Genomic DNA, 25,923 nt, shown 5'->3' with positions numbered 1-25,923 from the left:
AGGTCGTGTACAGGTTGTGTACAGGTTGTGTACAGGTTGCCAAGAAATGCACATAGATCCACTACCAGTGCTGGAATGATGTCAGGGTATCTCGCTTCCTTGAAGCCTCTCTCATGACAGAGGACGAATCTATAGTCCTGCTTTCTCACTAATTAATGAGCTGTGTGGACTGGTCTTTGATTAAGCTTAAAAGTGAATGAGTTTCATAACTAATATGATATTCTAAAAGAAAAACATACTTGCTATTCCCTATGTTCGTCCTACGACTGGAAGAAGAGAAGACCTGGAATGACTTTGTGCTGGACCCGCAGAGAAATAAAAGAGAATACCATAGATCACTTTAATAATTGATTTGCATATGATTATCGAAAAAATACTAAGAGAGAAATGCGTATTTTGTTCTAGTTTCTTTTTTTTCTTCTTTTTTTTTTACAATTCCATACACCTTAGTCTTACAGAAAGAAGTCTGCCCTGACGGACAATTCCATACACCTTAGTCTTACAGAAAGAAGTCTGCCCTGACGGACAATTCCATACACCTTAGTCTTACAGAAAGAAGTCTGCCCTGACGGACAATTCCATACACCTTAGTCTTACAGAAAGAAGTCTGCCCTGACAGACAATTCCATACACCTTAGTCTTACAGAAAGAAGTCTGCCCTGACGGACAATTCCATACACCTTAGTCTTACAGAAAGAAGTCTGCCCTGACAGACAATTCCATACACCTTAGTCTTACAGAAAGAAGTCTGCCCTGACGGACAATTCCATACACCTTAGTCTTACAGAAAGAAGTCTGCCCTGACGGACAATTCCATACACCTTAGTCTTACAGAAAGAAGTCTGCCCTGACGGACAATTCCATACACCTTAGTCTTACAGAAAGAAGTCTGCCCTGACGGACAATTCCATACACCTTAGTCTTACAGAAAGAAGTCTGCCCTGACGGACAATTCCATACACCTTAGTCTTACAGAAAGAAGTCTGCCTTGACGGACAATTCCATACACCTTAGTCTTACAGAAAGAAGTCTGCCCTGACGGACAATTCCATACACCTTAGTCTTACAGAAAGAAGTCTGCCCTGACGGACAATTCCATACACCTTAGTCTTACAGAAAGAAGTCTGCCCTGACAGACAATTCCATACACCTTAGTCTTACAGAAAGAAGTCTGCCCTGACGGACAATTCCATACACCTTAGTCTTACAGAAAGAAGTCTGCCCTGACGGACAATTCCATACACCTTAGTCTTACAGAAAGAAGTCTGCCCTGACAGACAATTCCATACACCTTAGTCTTACAGAAAGAAGTCTGCCCTGACGGACATTTCCTTGTTTTCTTATTTCACATAGATTTTTCTATCCTGGTACATGGCCCCTTTAAACTGTCATTTTTCTTTTGATGTTGCCAACAACAAACAAACATACGGAGGTTCACACGGAGGTCAGAGGGGCCAAATGAAGATGAACTCTGAGCGGATTTAGTAGGGATTGGGAGATCATATAACACGGCAGATACTGACAGCTGGCTTAAAAAAAACATGTCAAGAGTAATTCACTGAATAATTCAAACTTTTTGTGGGTCAGGTTGATATTGAGGTCACATAGTTATCATCTTAATGGCAACATATTTCATTTGCACGGGATCCTTGACACATTTTACTTAAGAAAACATCCGACATTTCAACATAGTTAGCCAGTTAGCCTGGTACCATATTCTATGTGCTTTAGCCAACTTCCCTGACTATCGGTGTCAGAACAAACATGTTCGGCATGAGAATGGAAAAACACAGAGACGATTTGGTTAAAGCACAAACAGACTGGAACCCCAGGCTAAGATATCAGTAGCGTGTTCAGAATAATGGAATTGACAACTGTAATGACAGGCTGGCGATGTGGGCCAGCAATGGTGACTAGAAGTAGCTATGGTTCATCATTAACCCTTTCCTACGAGCTACAGCTGCCACAAAATATTTGAATATCATTTAATCATTAAATTCACTGTCTAGTGTATTAAGATAACGTGTCGAAAAAATAAGAAGATATCCCTCAATTACTGTAGAAAACGCAATACTATATTCAACTATAAGTAATAACTTAGCATCCAAAACAAGACATTCGTTGAATAAAATAAGAGTAAGAAAATAGACTAATAGTTATGTGGAACCATTGTCTCTTGTTCACATGACATTCATCCACAACAGTTCCAATTTGGCATGCAAATGATGGTGTGTCCTGTACTGTGTTACAGTCAAATACGTCCTACTCAGTCAAGCCCCTTTATCCAGGGAAGGTGAATGGGACACGCAAAAGACACATACAGTATCATGAGACCGAAACCTTCCACTGACATGAAAGACCACAATTAAAGAAAGTGGACAAAACAAGATAATAAAAAACAGCAATTCTTATAGAAGTCTGCAATCAAGTTCTCTGACCAAGGGCATTAGGATACAATCTTTTCAGGTGTCCGCGTTCCTTCAGAATCCATAGAATACATCCTCAAAGACTCATCATTCGAACAAACCCTTTTGTATCATCATTGCGCCTGTATCTTTCCAGTACATAGTATCCATATCGGTTCCCATCCGTGGTCAAAGTCAATGATAAAGGCAGGGAAGACATGGGAATCACTTTGGCAAAAAGGACGCTTCCCAGGCAGCAGAAAACACATGCAGACATGCAAACATAACCTGAGGGAGAGTTTGGCTTTCTGTCAATGGACGGTTCTCGAAATCACAAATGTCAATACTGAGTGCGAGCACACACCAATAAACAAGTTCTCCACAAGCTGCTCAAGAGTCTGTTCTCAACAGAGCTCCACTGAAGCTGTCCAAAGTCAAGATGTCCTTTTCCCATGTTAGTTTTGTGTAGGTACAGCAGACCACTTTTGTTTTGTCTAGGAATGGGTCATCCATTCATTCACTCATTGGGTTCTGCAAGTAGAGCTCCTAGGTAGTTTCTAGTGGGTCCAGTTTCCTCTGATGATTTGTTGGTTTGTTGTTCTGTTGGTCCAGATCCAAACCTCAGACCCTTATGGGGAGAGTTGCGCTCATCTGTTGTCGAACGATGTCATTCTGACTGCTGTCCAGGCTCTTTATGTGGTGGCCAGGCAACGTCCCCCCGATCCGCATCAGATCCCTGTCAACAGAGGCAATAGGTCAGTCACGTGTGTTTTTTTTCAAGAGTACAAACTGTTACACCAGTGTTATTAGATTCCTGGTTCTGGAGCAGAGACCCATAGGGTGTGCAGGGTTTTGTTCCAGCTCAGTGCTAGCACAAAATGTTCAACTTATCAACTAATCATCAAGCCATTGGTTTGTTCAATTACCGGTAGGTGTGTTAGTGCTACACTTATCTATTTCAAACTGTATTTACCCAGGAGCAGGACTGAAGAACGCTGCTGTGTTAGGTGGTATAGTATTACGCTGTCAACAACATTGAGGATGGGAGACAGCACACAGCACAGCACACAGTGAGAATCCATCAAATATGTGTTGATACCGATCATGGTAAAGACAACCTAGAAGCCAGTTCCACCACTTACAAAATCCAATTTAACCTCCGAGCAGAATAAATTAATCATGTTGGGGTTGTAATAAAAACTAGTACCCCCGTCATCTCCATTCTAAAGATACTAGAGTATCCGTACAGTATTGATAAGGCTCTCACTCACTCCCACACTCTCACACTCACTCACTCTCACACTCACTCACTCTCACACTCACTCACTCACTCACTCACTCACTCACTCACTCACTCACTCACTCACTAAATGAATCATCAGCATACAATGACACGTAGCATAACACACGCAAGACATACACCTACATACACACATTGATACACACACACACACACAATGACACACGCACACAAACACACACTTCCCCATTTGGCCCATCACAGCAATGGGCTTGGCCTCCCTTAGCAACCTAATTAAATACATTCCTCTTTTAGCTTCTCCTCAATCTGTCTTATTACCCACACTCCATCCCCTCAGCTCTCTGCTAGTCTGTTTCTACATCCTCCATTAGTCTGTTTCTACATCCTCCATCCCCTCAGCTCTCTGTTAGTCTGTTTCTACATCCTCCATTAGTCTGTTTCTACATCCTCCATCCCCTCAGCTCTCTGTTAGTCTGTTTCTACATCCTCCATTAGTCTGTTTCTACATACTCCATTAGTCTGTTTCTACATCCTCCATCACCTCAGCTGTCTGTTAGTCTGTTTCTACATCCTCCATTAGTCTGTTTCTACATCCTCCATCCCCTCAGCTCTCTGTTAGTCTGTTTCTACATCCTCCATTAGTCTGTTTCTACATACTCCATTAGTCTGTTTCTACATCCTCCATCACCTCAGCTGTCCGTCAGTCTGTTTCTACATCCTCCATCACCTCAGCTGTCCGTCAGTCTGTTTCTACATCTTCCATCAGTCTGTTTCTACATCCTCCATCACCTCAGCTGTCTGTCAGTCTGTTTCTACATGCTCCATCACCTCAGCTGTCCGTCAGTCTGTTTCTACATCCTCCATCAGTCTGTTTCTACATCCTCCATCACCTCAGCTGTCCGTCAGTCTGTTTCTACATCTTCCATCAGTCTGTTTCTACATCCTCCATCACCTCAGCTGTCCGTCAGTCTGTTTCTACATCCTCCATCAGTCTGTTTCTACATACTCCATTAGTCTGTTTCTACATACTCCATTAGTCTGTTTCTACATACTCCATTAGTCTGTTTCTACATACTCCATTAGTCTGTTTCTACATACTCCATTAGTCTGTTTCTACATACTCCATTAGTCTGTTTCTACATACTCCATTAGTCTGTTTCTACATCCTCCATCACCTCAGCTGTCCGTCAGTCTGTTTCTACATCCTCCATCACCTCAGCTGTCCGTCAGTCTGTTTCTACATGCTCCATCACCTCAGCTGTCCGTTAGTCTGTTTCTATATCAGCAGCCCTGGCTCTGTCTGCGCCATCTCTTTCTCTGTCCTATTACCTACATTCAGGAGGCAGCCAAGAGCACGGGGAATTAAACCTAGGTCAGACATTACATTTCCACACGCAATTAGCTTCACAGAGGCCCGCTCCTGGCAATAAGAATCACTCTTGGGGTAATGCTGCAACAGTGAAACTGGAAGACATTGAGGCTCAAGCGAGAAACTGATAAGTGGAATATGATAATTTTGTGGTTTTGTTTAGTGGGGTACAAAGAGCTGAACCAGAACTTCATGCCCTATACATCAGTTTAGGCCCAACATGCTGCTGTTGATATTGTTGATCGCACGCCAAAACAACAAATCAAACCAACAACAACAAAAAATATGACCATGTCTGTAAAAACCACTAAATGTGTAGGTTGGTGTTTCGATAATTATTACTATTGACAGTATACTGTGAATTTTTGTTCATCATCATGGGAGAGGTTTTTGTGCAAATCTGTAGGTCTCTCGGGTGCAGACTGTTGTTTAGAAACCATAAAAAAAATTCTTTACACCGGTCTTGTTGTGCATATAAAATACACATATATATAAATATATATAAAAAATATGAATAAAACAATTATATAAACTCAGTAAAACAATAAAGTCCTCTCACTGTCAACTGCGTTTATTTTCATCAAACTTAACATGTGTAAATATTTGTATGAACATAACAAGATTCAACAACTGAAACATAAACTGAACAAGTTCCAAAGACATGTGACTAACAGAAATTGAATAATGTGTCCTTGAACAAAGGGGGGGTCAAAATCAAAAGTAACAGTCAGTATCTGGTGTGGCCACCAGCTGCATTAAGTACTGCAGTGCATCTTCTCCTCATGGTCTGCACCAGATTTGCCAGTTCTTGCTGTGAGATGTTACCCCACTCTTCCACCAAGGCACTTGCAAGTTCCCAGAAATTTCTGTTGGGAATGGTCCTAGCCCTCACCCTCCGATCCAACAGGTCCCAGACGTGCTCAATGGGATTGAGATCCGGGCTCTTCGCTGGCCATGGCAGAACGCTGACATTTCTGTCTTGCAGGAAATCACGCATAGAACAAGCAGTATGGCTGGTGGCATTGTCATGCTGGAGAGTTATGTCAGGATGAGCCTGCAGGGAGGGTACCACATGAGGGACGAGGATGTCTTCCCTGTAACACACAGCATTGAGTTTGCCCGCAAAGTTGAGTTTGCCCGTTTTTTAAACATTTTTACAACAAGCTCAGTCCGATGATGCTGTGACACACCGCCACAAACCGTGATGGAATGTCCACTTCCAAATCGATCCCGCTCCAGAGTACAGGCCTCAGTGTAACGCTCATTTCTTCGACGATAAAGGCGAATCCGACCATCACCCTTGGTGAGACAAAACCGCGACTCGTCAGTGAAGAGCACTTTTTCCCAGTCCTTTCTGGTCCAGTGACAGTGGGTTTGTGCCCATAGGCAACGTTGTTGCCAGTGATGTCTGGTGAGGACCTGCCTTACAACAGGCCTACAAGCCCTCAGTCCAGCCTCTCTCACCCTATTGCGGACAGTCTGAGCACTGATGGAGGGATTGTGCGTTCCTGGTGTAACTCGGGCAGTTGTTGTTGCCATCCTGTACCTGTCCTGCAGGTGTGATGTTCGGATGTGACCGATCCTGTGCAGGTGTTGTTACACGTGGTCTGCCACTGCGAGGACGATCAGCTGTTCGCCCTGTCTCCCTGTAGCGCTATCTTAGGCGTCTCACAGTACGGACATTGCAATTTATTGCCCTATGCCACATCTGCAGTCCTCATGCCTCCTTACAGCATGCCTAAGGCATGTTCACGCAGATGAGCAGGGCCCCTGGGCATCTTTCTTTTGGTGTTTTTCAGAGTCAGTAGAAAGGCCTCTTTAGTGTCCTACGTTTTCATAACTGTGACCTTAATTGCCTAACGTCTAAACTGTTAGTGTTTTAATGATCGTTCCACAGGTCCATGTTCATTAATTGTTTATGGATCATTGAATAAGAAGATCTGTGATGTTATTTGGATTTTTACAAATGATCTTTGAAAGACAGGGTCCTGAAAAAGGGATGTTTCTTTATTTGCTGACTTTAATAATAATTATTTAAAAAATATATAATAATAAAGAAATAAATACATGAAAAAGAAATAAAGAAATAAATCCTCTCCAGTCTCTTCCACTCACCCTGAGTATGTGCTGGTGACCACTTTGAGTGTGGCGGCGTTGCGGAGCAGCTTGTCCAGGGTGCTGACGATCTGGCAGAATTTGGGCCTCAGGTTCCTCTCCTTCACCCAGCACTCCAACATGAGCTGGTGCAGCACCATGGGGCAGTCCATAGGAGGGGGCAGACGGTAGTCCTGTTCAACTGCAGTCATCACCTAAGGAAAAGGTTAATACGATATGATACAATGTGATTGTATACAATGTGGCACGATACAATATGATACGATATGATACCACAGGATACAATACCATATGATATGATAGAATAGGTTTAGGGATCAATTCCATTCTCAATTCCTGTCCATTTAAAAAGTGTATTGAAATTCTAATTCATGAGGAAGAACAGAAAAGAAAGTAAGAGTCAGTTAATTCAGTTGATTACTGTTGATTACTGTTGATTACATGTGATTACTGTTGATTACAGTTGATTACAGTTGATTACTGTTGATTACTGTTGATCACTGTTGATTACAGTTGATTACAGTTGATTACAGTTGATTACAGTTGATTACTGTTGTTACAACATGCTATTTTCTGTTCTACTTTCTATAAACTTCACATGTATTTGACTACTTGCTACAAAGCAAATGGGCCTTTGTAAAAGATGAAGAATCTCTCTACTGCACTGCACAACTTGCTCTCCCCGTTTCCTCATTTATTTGTCATGACGTGTTTGTATTCTCTACAAAGCTATTTATATCCATATGCTGTCGGTATGTATTTTGGTTACTTCTTGCTGCAATGCAAATTTGCCTTTGGGATCATACAACATCTGTACTATTCATATTCCTATTTTTCGCTGCTCACAAATGTAATGATTATTTTGAAACTGGCTACTGCAGTGATACAACATGTTGGATGCCACGTTTGGATGAGCATAATTGCTCTCTATTCATTAATAAGGTAGAAGCCCAGTGAGATGGTAAGATGTGTTTTGGGGATAGAGAGTGGGTGTGTGTGCGCGTGAGCTTGTGCGTATGAGTGTGTGTGTGGTAGTTAACTACTCTGCCGTAGTAAATATCTGTGGATTGAAGATACAGGCAGAGACGTGGTTAGCAGGAGACATTAAAGTTAAAAAACGTCAACACAGCTGCACTAACCACCTGCACAGTGAAGATAAAAACTCTCAAGCATAACTGTCAAGCTCAAACTAAAAGTGCAACTGCAATGTACCTCAGTGTAAACTATCCCTTCAAGACTATGAATCTGAAATAAAACAGTGGCTCCATTCCAACAGCCATACTAGCACACTACTTTAAATTCATGACCAATAAATTATTTCATTCTAAGTAATTCATTCAGGGAACACGGATGAAAATGTGCTTTGTTGCTAAACGGGGACTTTTACATTGATGTTGAACCTGAAATGTTTTAATTCAATGACTAATGTGCACTGTCCCTATCAAATAAATACCCTGAATAAATCAATAAGTAGTAAGGTAGTGTGGGTATTGGAACCATATTCAACACGCTGTGTCGATCTGTCAGACGCAACGGGAGCTAGGAACTAACTAACTGACATCCAGGTCGCATGCTAGTGTGTTCTAGTCTGCTACAGTAGATATTGAAACACTTCTTCTGGTAGTATGAGCCTATCAGACGCAACAGGAGCTAGGAACTAACTAACTCACATCCTGGTTGCCCATGTCCCAGTAGGGCCTCTCTCCGTAGGACACCACCTCCCACATGACGATGCCGTAGCTCCAGACGTCACTAGCCGAAGTGAACTTCCTGAAGGCAATGGCCTCAGGGGCGGTCCAGCGGATGGGAATCTTCCCTCCCTGCAGAGACACAGGGGAGGCGGGGTTGATACAGTGGAGCATGCTGGGCGATGGAGCCATTATAAACACTCACACAGGGAGAGGAAGGTAGACACATGCAGACACACGCAGGCAGAGACACACACACATACGCAGAGACACAAACACGCAGAAATACACACACACGCAGAGATACACACAGAGACACACACACACACTTACACGCAGACACACAAACACACGCAGAGACACACATTCGCAGAAATACACACACACACACACACACACACACACACACACACACACACACACACACACACACACACACACACACACACACACACACACACACACACACACACACACACAGGTAACCAAAGTCTCACAAACATGATCACAGAATGCAGAGAGACACAAAGACACAAATGAGTGAGCACACTCACACACACACACACAAAATTGCAAACAAACAAAGAAAGCAAACAAACAAGCAATCTCACAGATAAACACACACAGACAAAAATAGAAAGACTGATTAAACACAGACCAAGCTAACAAGATCCATACCTACAACACCCCTCTCCATCCAGGTCACTCATACCCACAACCACCCTCTCCATCCAGGTCACTCATACCCACAACCCCCCTCTCCATCCAGGTCACTCATACCTACAACCCCCCTCTCCATCTAGGTCACTCATACCTACAACCCCCCTTCTCCATCCCGGTCACTCATACCCACAACCCCCCTCTCCATCCAGGTCTATCATACCCACAACCCCCCTCTCCATCCAGGTCACTCATACCCACAACCCCCCTCTCCATCCAGGTCACTCATACCCACAACTCCCCTCTCCATCCAGGTCACTCATACTCACAACTCCCCTCTCCATCCAGGTCACTCATACTCACAACCCCCTCTCCATCCAGGTCACTCACCAGAGAGCTAGTGTAAGTGGGATCGGCTGATGAGTCGTCTAGGAAACGGGACAGGCCGAAGTCGGACACCTTACACACCAGGTTGGTATTAACCAGGATGTTGCGGGCAGCCAGGTCCCGGTGAACGTAGTTCATATCCGAGAGGTACTTCATGCCCGCCGCGATGCCACGCAGTATGCCCACCAGCTGGGTCACCGTGAAGCGCCCGTCATTCAGCTGTGAGGGAGGCGAAGGGTAATGGAGAGGGGGTTGGGGAGGGAGGGTAGATAGATTGAGGGTTAATGCAGAAAGAGGTAGTGGGTAGATAGAGGGGGATGGGAGAGGAAGAGAGGGAGGGAAAGAGAGAAGAGAGGAGAGAGAGAGACAGAAATGGGGGAGGAAATATATATAGGTGAGGGAGAGAGAGAGAGAGAGACCGAGTGTGAGCGAGCGAAAGGACACCACCTCAGCACACAGGGTGACAAACACCTACCTGGAGGTGACAGCATTCCCTCCCCCATATATGCCCCCCTAGACACAACTACGACAACATAACCAACAGAAATGGGTCACAACTCTTGCAGCTCTGTCACACGCTGGGTATGTACAGCACCTAGTCAATGGTAGGCTTTGAGGGGACTTTTACGGTAGATACATTTTTAGCTCATCTCTTGGCAGTAGTACTGTAGACTACGTTATCACTGACCTCAACCCAGTCTCTCAGAGTGTTTACAGTCAGCCCAATGACACCCCTATCAGATCACAGCAATATCACAGTCTACTTGAACAGAGCAATACTCAATCATGAGGCATCAAAGCCAAAGAAACTGAATAATATTAAGAAATGCTATAGATGGAAGGAAACAACAAATTCAATCCCTTTTAGACAATTTCCTGGACAAAAAGTTTCACTGTAATAGGAAAGTTGTACATTTGGAAGTAGAAAACCTAAACTGTATTTGACCTCTCAGCTTCCCTATCAAATCTAAAAATTGCAAGCAGACAGCCTAAGAAAATGAACAACAATGACAAATGGTTTGATGAAGAATGCAAAAACCCAAGAAAGACATTGAGAAACCTATCCAACCAAAAACATAGAGACCCAGAAAACCTGAGCCTACACCTTCACTATGGTGAATCACTAAAACAATACAGAAATACATTACGGAAAAAGAAGGAACAGCACGTCAGAAATCCTCTCAATGTAATTGAAGAATCCATCGAATCTAACTGCTTCTGGGAAAATTGGAACACACTAAACAAACAACAACAATAAGAGTTATTTATCCAAAATGGAGATATATACATGACCAAATACAAATCTTAGAATCAACAATTAAAGACTCCCAGAACCAACTGGATTCTCAAATTACGTTGAATGAACCCCAGGACAAAATACAAACCCTCTCACCTCAAAAGGCTTGTGGTGTTGATGGTATCCTAAATTAAATGATAAAATATACAGACCATAAATTCCAATTGGCTATACTTCAATTATTTAACATCATCCTCAGCTCTGACATCTTCCCCAATATTTGGAAGCAAGGACTGATCACCCCAATAACTACCGTGGAGTGGGATATGCGTCAACATCAACCTTAGGGAAATCCTCTGCATTATATCATTAACAACAGATTCGTACATATCCTCAGTGAAAATAAGGTACTGAGCAAATGTCAAATTGGCTTTTTACCAAATTACCGTATGACATACCACGTATTCACCCTGTACTACCCTAATTGACAAACAAACCAAAACAAAGGCAAAGTCTTCTCATGCTTAGTTGATTTCAAAAAATATTTGGACTCAAATTGGAATGAGGGTCTGCTATACAAATTGATGGAAGGCGGTGTTGGGGAAAAAAACAAGACATTCTAAAAATCCATGCACATAAACAAAATGTGTGTGGTTAAAATTGGCAAAAGAACACACACATTTGTGTGTGGGGTGAGACAGGGATGAAGCTTGAGCCCCACCCTCTTCAACATACACCACTGTTCAAAAGTTTGGGGTCACTTAGAAATGTCCATGGCCTTCTAGGCAGAGTTGCAAAGAAAAACCATTTCTCAGACTGGCCAATAAAAATAAAAGATTAAGATTGGCAAAAGAACACAGACACTGGACCTCTGCCTAGAAGGCCAGTGTCCCAGAGTCGCCTCTTCACTGTTGACGTTGAGACTGGTGTTTTGCCGGTACTATTTATTGAAGCTGCCAGTTGAGGACTTGTGAGGCGTCTGTTTCTCAAACTAGACACTCGAATGTACTTGTCCCCTTGCTCAGTTATACACCGGGGCCTCCCACTCCTCTTTCAATTCTGGTTAGAGACAGTTTGCGCTGCTCTGTGAAGGGAGTAGTACACAGCATTGTACCAGATCTTCAGTTTCTTGGCAATTTCTCACATGGAATAGTCTTCATTTCTCAGAGCAAGAATAGACTGATGAGTTTCAGAAGAAAGGTATTTGTTTCTGGACATTTTGAGCCTGTAATCGAACCCACAAATGCTGATGCTCCAGATACTCAACTAGTCTAAAGAAGGCTAGTTTTATTGCTTCTTAAATCAGGACAACAGTTTTCAGCTGTGCTAACATAATTGCAAAAGGGTTTTCTAATGATCAATTAGTATTTTAAAATGATAAACTTGGATTAGCTAACACAACGAGCCATTGGAACATAGAAGTGATGGTTGTTGATAATGGGCCTCTATACGCCTATGTAGATATTCCATAACAAATCTGCCGTTTCCAGCTACAATAGTAATTTACAACATGAACAATGTCTACACTGTATTTCGGATCAATTTGATGTTATTTTAATGGACGAAAAATGTGCTTTTCTTTAAAAAACAAGGACATTTCTAAGTGACCCCAAACTTTTGAATGGTAGTGTATACAGTATATCAACGAATTGGCGAGGGCACTAGAACAGTCGGCCTCACCCTACTAGAATCTGAAGTTAAATGTCTACTGTTTGCTGATGATCTGGTGCTTTTGTCCCCAACCAAGGAGGGCCTACAGCAGCAACTAAAACTTCTGCACACATTCTGTCAGACCTGGACCCTGACAGTGAATCTCAGTCAGACAAAAATAATGGCGTTCCTAAAAAGGTTATGCAGGTTATGCATTCCATCTAGACACCGACAACTCTACATACCTCGGCCTAAATGTCAGCGCCACAGGTAACGTACACAAAGCTGTGAATGAGGCAAGGCAAGAGGTGCCTTCTACGCCATCAAAATAAACATTACGCTTCAAAGCCATACAATACTCCTTCCGTGGCCTCCAACTGCTCTTAAGTGCTAGTAAAACTAAATGCATGCTCTTCAAAAGATCACTGCCCGCACCCGCCCGCCCGACTAGCATCACTACTCTGGACGGTTCTGACTTGTGAATATGTGGACAACTATAAATACCTAGGTGTCTAGCTAGACTGTAAACTCTCCTTCCAGATTCACATTTAGCATCCACAATCCAAAGTTAAATCTAGAATCGGCTTCCTATTTTGCAACAAAGCCTCCTTCACTCATGCTGCCAAACTTACCCTCGTAAAACTGACTATCATACCGATCCTTGACTTCAGTGAAGTAATTTACAAATTAGCCTCCAACACTCTACTCAGCAAATTGGATGCAGTCTATCACAGTGCCATCCGTTTTGTCACCAAAGCCCCATATACTACCCACCACTGCGACCTGTATGCTCTCGTTGGCTGGTCCTTGCTACATATTTGTCGCCAAACCCACTGGCTCCAGGTCATCTATAAGTCTTCATTCGGTATAGCTCCGCCTTATCTCAGCTCACTGGTCACCATAGCAACACCCATGCGTATCACGCGCTCCAGCAGATATATTTCACTGGTCATCCCCAAAGCCATCACCTCCTTTGGCTGCCTTTCCTTCCAGTTCTCTGCTGCCAATGGCTGGAACGAATTGCAAAAATCACTGAAGTTGGAGACTTATATCTCCCTCACTAACTTTAAGCGTCAGCTGTCAGAGCAGCTTACCGATTGATGCAGCTGTACACAGCCCATCTGTAAATAGCCCATCCAACCAACTACCTACCTCATCCCCATATTTGTTTTTGTTTTTCTGCACTTTTGCACACCAGTATTTCTACTTGCACATCCTCATCTGCACATATATCATTCCAGTGTAAATTGCTGAATTGTAATTACTTCGCCACTGTCATGACGTTGGCCTGGGGGTAGGTTTATGACAGTCATAAATACCTCTTCCCCCCTTTTTCCTCTCTCTACCCTACTGATGTTACATTTGCAAACACCTTGGTTAACATAGAGATTCTGGGAACATCAGAAGGTGGGGGGAAATGAACTATATTCTGGTAATCCGACCAATTAAACATATTCGGTGGTACTTAATGAATATGATGTCAGTTCCGTTGTCATCTGAGACATTCTCATCAATAATAAGATGACATAAATTCTACAGTGGAAAGTCTACACATCAGAGTTATCAGATTCACATGGAATTGTTGTTCAATTGAAATGTTTGAATATGAAATTATTCGTGATGGGATGAAATGTGATTTTGGCTTCTAAAATGTGAGAATTGGGTTTTTATAAGGTTAGGGCTCTGCTCAATCAGTGGCCCGCCCCTGTGAAGGGACATGGGCTATAAAACTTTTCAAACACGCCCTCCTCTCCCTTCCTATATAAAGCCTTGACGACAATATAACCTCCGGTTCCGAGGATGTGAGGACGACGGTCCGATGTCAAAATGGTTCAGATAATAACTACAGAACGAAGCCAACATCAGCGTGAGCTTTGGTTGCGAATGGTATGAACTTTGAACTCTTATTCACTACAGAAGTGATACCTCCTAGCCGTTGAGTTAGCAACAGCAGCTGCAAACACAGGTTAGGAAGGAACAGACAGAGTATCCCGTCTACCACACAATGATGTTACTACAACGTATTCAATTTACCAGCAGAGACATTCTTCAAAGGACAAAGGACTCGGTTGGGCAACACGGCCTTCCATCTACCACCAACCTACCGAAGCGCAGCTCAGAGTAAATATTTATTGCATTTTCCTTTTCCAAATGGGCGGTAATTTAGAATGCATCAGATACTGTATTTACGATAGCACAGCTTCTCCCTTTGTTCCTCAGTCTTCCCACTCTTTCACTCAAACCCAGCCACTTTTCTTTTGTGTAACAAGCTGTCATATCTGTTCTGCCCGCTAGGGATGTTTTGCTTTATGATGTCATTTGCAATCAAGTTATGATTAATTATGTGTATGTGCAATTCTGTGTGATTAGTTAGGTATTTAGTAAATAAATAATTAAACCCAAATTTGTATTGCTGATTCAACTTGTTAGCCAGGGTTCGTGCAGATAACCAAGAATTTACAACTTTCAGATGAGACTGAATTAAGGTGAGGATTAATATTGACTGCTATTGATGTAAAATATTACTAGGTCTTTAAGAGTTTATTCGGAAGATAACAGCTCTATAAATATTATTTTGTGGTGCCCGACTCTCTAGTTAATTACATTTACATGATTAGCTCAATCAGGTGATATTAATTACGGAGAAATTATTTTATAGAATAGCATGTCATATCACTTAATCCGGCATAGCCAAAGACACAACACCACTATTGGCCTATTTATTGCCTTACCTCCTTACTTAATTTGCACACAGTGTATACAGATTTTTCTATTGTGTTATTGACTGTTCATCCCATGTGTAATTCTATGTTGTTGTTTTAGTCACACTGCTTTCCTTTATCTTGGCCAGGCCGCAGTTGTAAATGAGAATGTGTTCTCAACTGGCCTACCTGGTTAAATAAAGGTTAAATAAATTTAATTAAAAAAATTAAAAAATTGACATACCAATTAGGATCTGGCTAAAAGTACTTGAATCAGATATATAACCCTTTATGGCTGTGAGATCTGGGGTCTGCTCACCAACCAATAATTCACAAAATGGGACACACACCAAATTGAGACTCTGCATGCAGAATTCTGCAAAAATATCTTCAGTGTACAACATAAAACACCAAATAATGCATGCAGAGCAGAATTAGGCCGATACCCACAAATGATCAAAATTCAGAAAAGAGACGTTCAATTCTACAACCACCTAAAAGGAACCGATTCCCAAACCTTACATAACAAAGCCATCACCTACAGAGAGATTAACCTGGAGAAGAGTCCCCTAAAGCAAGCTGGTCTTCTCCCAAGAGAAGACAGGCTATATGCACACTGCCCACAAAATGAGGTGGAAACTGGGCTGCAATTCTTAACCTCCTGCCAAATGTATGACCATATTAGAGACACATACTTCCCTCAGATTACACAGACCTACAAAGAATTCAAAAACAAATCCAATTTTGATAAAATCCCAGATCTATTGGGTGAAATACCACATTGTGCCATCACAGCAGCAAGATTTGTGACCTGTTGCCACAAGAAAAGGAAAAACGCCATTGTAAATACAACACATATTTATATATTTTCCTTTTTGTACTTCAACTATTTGCACATCATTACAATACTGTATATAGCCAAAATATGACACTTTCTTTGGCAATGTAAACATGTTTCCCTTGCCAATAAAGCCCTTTAAATTTTATTGAATTGAGAGAGGGAAGAGGGAGATCAAATCAGTCCGTAGGTCAGTCTACATAAACCTACATAAGCCTACATAAACATAAACTTACATAAGTCTTCATAAACATAAAATGACATGTCTGCATAAGCATACACCTACATAAACATAAACCTACATAAACCTACATAAACATAAACCTACAAAAACATAAACCAACAAATGCCTTCATAAACATAAGTCTACATAAACCTAAATAAGCCTACATTGACATAAAGCTACATAAGCCTTCATAAACATAAACCTACATAAGACCACTTTGCCACTAGGTCAGTCTACATAAACATAAACCTACATAAGCCTACATAAACATAAACTTACATAAGTCTTCATAAACATAAAATGACATAAGTCTACATAAGCATACACCTACATAAGCCTACATAAACATAAACCTACATAAACATAAACCAACATACGCCTTCATAAACATAAGTCTACATAAACCTAAATAAGCCTACATTGACATAAAGCTACATAAGCCTTCATAAACATAAACCTACATAAGACCACTTTGCCACTAGGTCAGTCTACATAAACATAAACCTACATAAGCCTACATAAACATAAACTTACATAAGTCTTCATAAACATAAAATGACATAAGTCTACATAAGCATACACCTACATAAGCCTACATAAACATAAACCTACATAAACATAAACCAACATACGCCTTCATAAACAAAAGTCTACATAAACCTAAATAAGCCTACATTGACATAAACCTACATAAGCCTTCATAAACATAAACCTACGTACATAAGCCTTCATAAACATAAACCTACTGTACATAAATATAAACCTACATAAACATAAACCTACATAGGCCTACATAAACATAAACCTACATAAATATAAACCTACATAAGCCTACATAAACATAATAAACATAGACCTACATAGGCATACATAAACATAAACCTACATAAGCCTACATAAACATAAACCTACATAAACCTACATAAACATAAACCTACATAGGCCTACATAAACATAAACCTACATAGGCATACATAAACATAAACATACATAAGCCTACATAAACATAAACCTACATAAGCCTTCATAAACATAAACCTATATAAACCTACATAAACATAATAAACATAAACCTATATAAACCTGCATAAGCCTTCATAAACATGAACTTACATAAGCCTTCATAAACATAAACCTATATAAAGCTACATAAACATAAACATAACATATGGCATAACTATCCATGACTGGTTCTGTCAGTCTGCAACAGATTACCATGTGTCTGATCCCATCTAATGAGTCATTTAAATATTTAATAGTTAGAGGTGTGTGTGTGTGTGTGTGTGTGTGTGTGTGTGTGTGTGTGTGTGTGTGTGTTGCTACAGCATGAAAGTGAATAGGACAGTCCACTGATAATTAGTTACAGTTAGAATTAAATTATCTTTTCCCAGAATGACTAGAGGTTCGACCTTTCTCTGCTTATCCAGTCTTGACTGAAATTAATTAAGCATTGAGTTGATGGGAACCATGCTACCACTCACAACACCTCCATAGAATTAGAATAACTAGAATGGGATATCATGTCTCCTTGACTTGAAGCAGGTTGACATTTATTGTCATGAATCTTGCCTTGGAGGCCAACCTGAGCGATGTACGCTAGATGGGCCAGCTGCGAAGTAAAATGGGCAAAATCGTAAAAGTGAATGCAAACAAAAATGTTTAGGTTAGGGTTAGGTTAATTTAAGGTTAGGGTTAGGTTAATTTAAGGTTAGGGTTAGGCATTAGGGTTAACAGTGGGTTAAGGTTAGGTTTAAAATCAGATTTTTATGACTTTGCGGCTGTGCCAGCTAGTGACCACTCTACAGAGCTGCCTCCAGTACATGAGTCATGACAATAAATGCCAACCTTCTGACTTGAATGGGGATGTTGGTTCTAATGATTCTATTTTTATAAACAGCTCCATAATCAGTCCCATTTCTCATTAGTTTTGTGATGGCATACTTCCCATGTCTCAAGGAGCCTGGAAATCAAGGTTTATTTGTCATGAACTCAGGAGGGTTAGATTCCCAACGTGCCAAGTATCTAAACATACTGCTTTGTTCTTTAGACATGAATGGAGCTTGACATTAAAACACATTTGGATGGGTATGTTAACAACATGATTCATCAGGGGGGGGAACTCAGGGGGGCAACTTTCACATTTTGAAATTGTCTCCCCCAGTTTTATCATAGGAATGTGCTACAAAACGAGGCAACGGTGTGCTTTAGGACCATGCGGACGCCCTCGAGCGGTCGGGTAAGCTGTTTGGAGTGTTTATCCGACTGGATTTAAATGAATAAAAAATAAATACAAATATGCCCCCCCCACTAAAACCAAAGTTGCACCCCTGTGATTCATAACAAGGCTGGGTGGCAAGGAAACAAAACCCTAAGCAGATGTACCTTCGTTAGGAAAACAGCTCAAATGTTGGAAACAAACATCATTATGTTGTCGTCCAGAGTCACATTTATTTATTTTACAAGCTATAGCACAACAGCACAGTTTGGTCTGCTTTGTGTTTTCATTTTTGCAATGGAAAATATATCACAATGCTGGTATCGTCACAGCCCTAATGCATTGGAGGCATAGATGGATAGGACAGTCCTGCTTGGGAGTGTGTGTTTGTGTTTATGAGTGCAAATGTGTTTCTTGTTGTTATGCATGTGTTATGTGCGTTCGCATGTGTTATGTGCGTTCGCATGTGTACATGTGTGTAGTTCTGCCTGCATCCCAGAGCCAGGCACCGTAGTTTGACGGGACATCACTAGATCACTGCAGTGTGTATCTATGAGTCACACACACAAACACACACAAATGTAGCTGGATGGACATCTGACTGACAGGAGTGTGTGAGAAGGAGTGAGAGGATGAGCTTGAGTCACGAGATGAGCTTGAGCTTGAGTCACGAGAGATGAAATGAAATGAGATTAAATGAAATTAGATGAATTGAGATGAGATGAAATGAACCAAGGAGGGTTATGGACATTGCTCTGTACTTTATGATCGTAAATCTATCCAATAAGAGAGATTATTTGTATATATTAACGTTATACACCATTTTTTTATTTAATTTTTTTATTTAACCTTTAACTAGGCAAGTCAGTTCTTATTTACAATGACGGCCTACCAAAAGGCAAAAGGCTTCCTGCGGGGACGGGGGCTGGGATTTAAAAAAATATATATAGGACAACATTGGACTGTAATAATCTGGGTTAACTGTTACAGAAAGGACAGGAGCTACTGCATAACTACACAGAGATTAAGCGATTCCATATTATAAACTGGGTGGTTCCAGCCCTGAAAGCTGATTGGCTGACAGCCGTGGTATATCAGACCGTATACCACGGGTATGACAAAACATATATTTTTACTGCTCTATTTACGTTATTTCACCTTTATTTAACCAGGTAGGCTAGTTGAGAACAAGTTCTGATTTGCAACTGCGACCTGGCCAAGATAAAGCAAAGCAGTTCGACACATACAACAACACAGAGTTACACATGGAATAAACAAACATACAATCAATAATACAATAGAAAAATCTATATACAGCATGTGCAAATGAGGTAGGATAAGAGAGGTAAGGCAATAAATAGGCCATGGTGGCAAAGTAATTACAATATAGCAATTAAACACTGGGATGGTAGGATGTGCAGATGATGAATGTGCAAGTAGAGATACTGGGGTGCAAAGGAGCAAGATAAATAAATAAATACAGTATGGGGATGAGGTAGATTGGATGGGTTATTTACAGATGAGCTATGTACAGGTGCAGTGATCTGTGAGCTGCTCTGACAGCTGGTGCTTAAAGATAGTGAGGGAGGTAAGAGTCTCCAGCTTCAGAGATTTTTGCAGTTTGTTCCAGTCATTGGCAGCAGAGAACTGGAAGGTAAGGCGGCCAAAGTAAGAATTGGCTTTGGGGGTGACCAGTGAGATATACCTGCTGGAGCGCGTGCTACGGGTGGGTGTTGCTATGTTGACCAGTGAACTGAAATAAGGCGGGATAGCAATAATAGCAATAAGGCACTTAGGGGGTTTGTGATATATAGTCAATATACCACGACTAAGGGCTGTATCCAGAACAGCCCTTAAGCCCTTAGCCGTGGTATATTGGCCATATACCACACCCCCTGGTGCCTTATTGCTTAAGTATGACCACCTATGAATGGACTTGAACAGTGTGCCATCCTCGAGCTCATCGAGGTTAATTAACTCTTACTGAGTGAGAGAGCATTACTGTGTGTGTGCACTGCCTATTGCCTACTGTAGGAATCATGTAATAGAACTCTTTAGGTTGTAGAAGTTCTGTACTTTCCCCATCAGTGTCCACTGTCCTGTAGGAGGTGGTGTGTGTCCTTGTCCCCAGGCTTTTGTGTAGTAATATAATAATAAACATTTTATGTCATTTAGCAGACGCTTTTATCCAAAGCGACTTACAGGGATGCGTGCAAACATTTTATTTATGGGTGGTCACAGGAATCAAACCCACAACCCTGGTGTTGCAAGCACCATGCTCTACCAACTGAGCTACAGAGGTCCACATGTAGTCCAGTAAAATATGGTTTTGTACAGCTGAATTCCTATCAGTCAGCGATGTTGTGTCTGACTACGCATGTCTCTGGATTTTCAACAGCACAACTCCTATCACTATTGGTCAGAGGTATCATGAACGGTTCAGCGTATCGCCATTACTGGTGTGTGTGCGGTACGACTCTAAGCATTACTGGTGTGTAGGTGCTGGTATGTGTGATTATGCGTGACTCCAGGTTTTTATGAAGTACGGTAGAATCGATATCAATTAAAATGTATCATGTACAATTCCGCACATCATTGCAACTGTCAGCTTCACTCACCCTGAGGAAGGAGTCCAGCGCTCCGTTCTCCATAAACTCTGTGATGATGAGCACGGGGCAGCTGCGGGTCAGCACGCCCTCCAGCCGGATCACGTTGGGGTGGTCAAACTGGCCCATGATTGACGCTTCGCCAAGGAAGTCCCGCCTCTGGCGCTCTGTGTAGCCTGCCTTCAGTGTCTTAATGGCCACCACCGCCTCACGGCGCCCGGGCTGCTTCAGGCGCCCGCGGCACACCTCCCCAAACTCACCTGGGTGGAGGGTTGGGGGGAAGGGGGGTGGGGAAGAGGGTGTGAGGGTTGGGAAGGGGGAGGGAAGTGAAGGAAGAGGGAGGAGAGAGAGGGGAGTAGAGGAACAGGGAGGAGGGAGAGAGGGGAGTGGAGGAAGAGAGAGGAGAGAGAGGGGAGTGGAGGAAGAGAGAGGAGAGAGAGGGGAGTGGAGGAAGAGAGAGAGAGGGGAGGGGAGGAAGAGAGAGGAGAGAGAGGGGAGTGGAGGAAGAGAGAGAGGGGAGTGGAGGAAGAGAGAGGAGAGAGAGGGGAATGGAGGAAGAGAGAGGGGAGTGGATGAAGAGAGAGGAGAGAAAGGGGAGTGGAGGAAGAGAGAGGAGAGAGAGGGGAGTGGAGGAAGAGGGAGGAGGGAGTGGAGGAAGAGAGAGAGGGGAGTGGAGGAAGAGGGAGGAGGGAGTGGAGGAAGAGGGAGGAGGGAGAGGGGAGTGGAGGAAGAGGGAGGAGGGAGAGAGGGGAGTGGAGGAAGAGGGAGGAGGGAGAGAGGGGAGTGGAGGAAGAGGGGAAAGAGGAGGAGGAGGAGTGAGGGAGAGGGAGGGAGGGAGCATTACTGGTTGAACCGAAGAGGAGGAAGAAGAGGAGTAGGAAGAGGAGGAGGAACTCTAGAAATATAGGAGTGAAAGGAAGAAGGAGATTGTAAAAGAGCGAGGGATGGGGGTTGAGCTGTGTAGGAGAGAGAGTGAATGAGGAAGGTAGGAAAAGAGAGAGACAGGAAACTTAGGGGTCTGAGAGGTTGGGGAGGGATGGAGAGAAGGAAAGATCATCCCGTGACCGGGAGTGGAGCCTGGGACCGGTGGAGGGGGAGAGGGAACGGATGAGGAGCCTGGAAGTTTTGGTGCCTTGGTAAAAAGTTGTGTGTTTATAAAGGAGAAGAGAGAAAGAGGAAGAGAAATAAAGGGACATATGGTTCAGGGTGAAGTCAGGAGAAAGAACACATGCTCTCGGAGAAGAAACAGCAAACTAGCTGGATGACAGAAGAAGTTGTTTCACTGACACCTCTCCTCCACACCTCCCCCTCACATCTCCCCCACCACACCTACTCCCCACACCTCCCCCTCACACCTCCCCCACACCTCCCTTCCACACCTAATCCTCACACCTACTCCCCACACCTCCCCCTTACACCGCCCCCTCACACCTACCCTCCACATCTACTCCCCACCCCCCCCCCCACACCTCAACCTCCACGCCTCCTCTCCACGCCTCCCCTCCACACCCCTCCACACCTACTCTCCACGCCTCCCCTCTACACCTAACATCCATACCTCCTCTCCACACCACACCTCCCCTCCACACACCCCCACCCCCCCCTCCACACCACCCCCACACCTCCTCTCCCCTACACCCCCCCCCTCCACCCCCCCCCCCACACCACCCCAACACCTCCTCTTCACACCACACCTCCCGTACACCCCCCCCACCCCCCTCCACCCCCCCCACACCTCCTCTCCACACCTCCCCCAACAACCCTTTTGCCCCCTTCCACCCAAACACACATCTTGTTCAACCAACAACCCACCCCAACATCACCCACTCCCCTAAACACACAGCTGTCCCAAAACATCTCTCCATCTTCACAAATATCCCCCCTACCCCCAAACACAAAATCCACTCCCTCCCAAAACCCTGCCCTCTGAACACCGCACTTCAACACCTAGCTATGTTGGTTACCTGCACCAATGACCTCCTCAATCTTCACACACGAGATGTCAATCTCCTTGGCAAACTCATGGACTGCCTCATTGGGGTCCTCGTAAGTGAACGGATCAATGTACACCTTCACCCCGGGAGAAACTACAGAGATGAAGGGAGGGATGCATCAGATGTTCTTGAATATACACATTCATCAGATATTCATGACACTGGTAGTTTTTGTTGTTGTTGTTGTTGTGTTCCAATGCATAATTATTAACTAATACAGTTATGAATGGAAATGGAATCACATTTGATGCATGAACAGCAGTTGGACATATCTATCACGCAGCTCTTTTGAGTCTTGAAAAGCTGAAAAGCCAGGGAGTCTGCTGCACTTTGGGGTTTCATAAACCACCTGATCTAGATAATCATGGTTTCATTGAGCAAATGCAGTTTCCTGCTTTGGTCAGGTGATTGGATAATTGATTAAATCAGGTGGTTTACTGTCCTGGTTTGAACAAAGGACCACAGAAAGGCGTAGCTCTCCAGGTCTGCACTCACAACATGCACGCACGCACACAAACCCCAACACACACACACACACACACACACACACACACACACACACACACACACAACCCCCTCCCCCAACACACACACACAAACCCCTCCCCCAACACACACACACACACACACACACACACACACACACACACACACACACACACACACACACACACACACAACCCCCTCCCCCAACACACACACACACAAACCCCTCCCCCAACACACACACACACACACACACACAACCCCCTCCCCCAACAGACACACACCTTCCCCTCAGTACTCACCATACTGCTGCAGCTTCTCTGTGTACTCCAGCTCCGAACCGCTGCGTTGTTTCCTACAAACAAGGACCACACACGCACAATCTCATTCACATCATCCATCCTCTGTCTTGGCAGGCACTCCACAGTAAATACACAGGCTGCTTTCAAATAACAAGCAGAAGATAGTAGATTGTCTGCAGACAGTCGGGATTGGAAGAATGGAACAATGCTCAGGGTGGCTAAAGCCTTTCTAAGGGCCTTTTCAGGATTCAAGGAACCAAGATACCAAACAATGACCAAAAATGTCAAAATAATGACCAAAAAGGCCTGTTAGATAAATACATACAAGTCAAACACTTACCGAGAGCAAACTATGGCAATGACCACAAGGGCGACGATGACCACAAGACCGGCGGACGCTGAGCCCACTATGAGAGGCAGCTGGTCCTGCACTGACTTCATAGGGTCACCTAAAGGTCACCGAAGAAATAATAATCAAAGAATAAAAACCTGGAATGTCACTGAAGAACTTCTTAAAGAAACAGCTAGCGAAATATGGAGGCAGATTCATGGCAAAACAAATAATGGGTATTGTATTCCAATCTGTGTTTACATGTATATATATATATATAGATAGATTGTTTTTCTTCACAATAAATACATGTCATTATGAAAAGCAATGCATAGTAAAAAAAAACACAACAATATTCTAATATTAATTTGACTTCAATGATATTTTGTATTCACCTTGTATTCATCTGCTACCATAATATGGTACCCTGAGTATATAGCCACGTCGTGTGTTTATTCCTTGTGTTATTATTTTTCACTTTATTCCTTTACATTTTATTCTGCATTGCTGGGAAGGGCCCGTAAAAAAAAAAAGCACAGCTCCTTGAAATAGCTTGTTCGGAGTTCTTTCACTGCTTGGATGGATTGTACTGATTAAAGATAACAGAGAAAATCTTTAGAACACTGGTGAATAAAAAGATTAGGCATTATCAATGGTGAAGGACAATGATAAATAGTGATGGGACAGAAGGGAAGGGAGAGAGACGGAGAAAGAGAAGGAAAGACAAAGTAGTGAAGGCGGAGAAGGAGGAGAGAGAGGGAAAGAGAGAGAGAGCGAGAGACAGACACAGAACGCAGAGAGAAAGAGTGTGACAATGAAGTAGCGAAGGAGGAGGCGGAGGAGGCGGAGGAGGAGGCGGAGGAGGAGGAGGAGGAGGAGGAGAAATGAAATGACTTACTGTGTGTTGAGGTGCTGAAGTCCTTAGGGATGCTGTAGCGGCCATAGCCAGCCACGGTGCGAGCCCGAACCTGGACCACGTAGGGAGTGGCAGCCCGCAATCCCTCCACACGGACTGAGCTGTGCTGGGCTGTCACCGTGTGAGACATGGCCTGGCCCTGTGGAACACATCAATCAATCACATGTATTTATGAAGCCCTTTTAATATCAGCAGTGGTCACATGCTTTTACAGGAACACAGCTTAGACCAGTGGTATTCAAAGTCGGGGGTCCGCAGAAATTCTGGCGGAAAAAACAGGCTCCCCTGAATTAGACTTGTTGGATTCTAGCTGGAAATATACTTATTCATGTTACCATACTACAACTTACTGATTACTTTATATGTATAAGGAATGTGTATATTAGGGGTCAAGGACATGTCAAGAGGAACTTGGTATGTGGGAAGTTACTGACTGAGAAAAGGGGAAATGCAGAAAGTTATTGTGGAAAAGGGAAACAGTCTAGTTTCAGTTCCTGATAGGGCTGGCCAGTTCCTGATAGGGCAGGTCAGTTCC

At 43.0% G+C, this 25,923-nt stretch overlaps 1 protein-coding gene across 1 annotated transcript in view; it reads right to left on the bottom strand.

The window, feature by feature from the left end:
* Positions 1–328: 328 nt before the first annotated feature.
* LOC139375875 (ephrin type-B receptor 3-like) overlaps positions 329–25,923 on the bottom strand; it is a 50,127-nt gene continuing 24,532 nt past the window's right edge. Inside the window, exons 7-16 of the mRNA XM_071117820.1 lie at positions 25,371–25,527; positions 24,482–24,590; positions 24,142–24,194; positions 23,324–23,446; positions 21,372–21,619; positions 9,889–10,104; positions 8,821–8,970; positions 7,151–7,344; positions 1,317–3,141; positions 329–518 (exon numbers count right to left, since the gene is read on the bottom strand). Coding sequence (XP_070973921.1) covers positions 3,027–3,141; positions 7,151–7,344; positions 8,821–8,970; positions 9,889–10,104; positions 21,372–21,619; positions 23,324–23,446; positions 24,142–24,194; positions 24,482–24,590; positions 25,371–25,527 — 1,365 coding nt within the window. The 3' untranslated portion in view covers positions 329–518; positions 1,317–3,026. The remainder of the gene's footprint in view (positions 519–1,316; positions 3,142–7,150; positions 7,345–8,820; positions 8,971–9,888; positions 10,105–21,371; positions 21,620–23,323; positions 23,447–24,141; positions 24,195–24,481; positions 24,591–25,370; positions 25,528–25,923) is intronic.

This window comes from Oncorhynchus clarkii, chromosome 20 (assembly GCF_045791955.1).
Source record: "Oncorhynchus clarkii lewisi isolate Uvic-CL-2024 chromosome 20, UVic_Ocla_1.0, whole genome shotgun sequence".
Taxonomy (NCBI): Eukaryota; Metazoa; Chordata; class Actinopteri; order Salmoniformes; family Salmonidae; genus Oncorhynchus; species Oncorhynchus clarkii.
The sequence above is the reverse complement of the archived record's forward strand: the minus strand, read 5'-3'. Positions and strand labels throughout refer to the sequence as shown.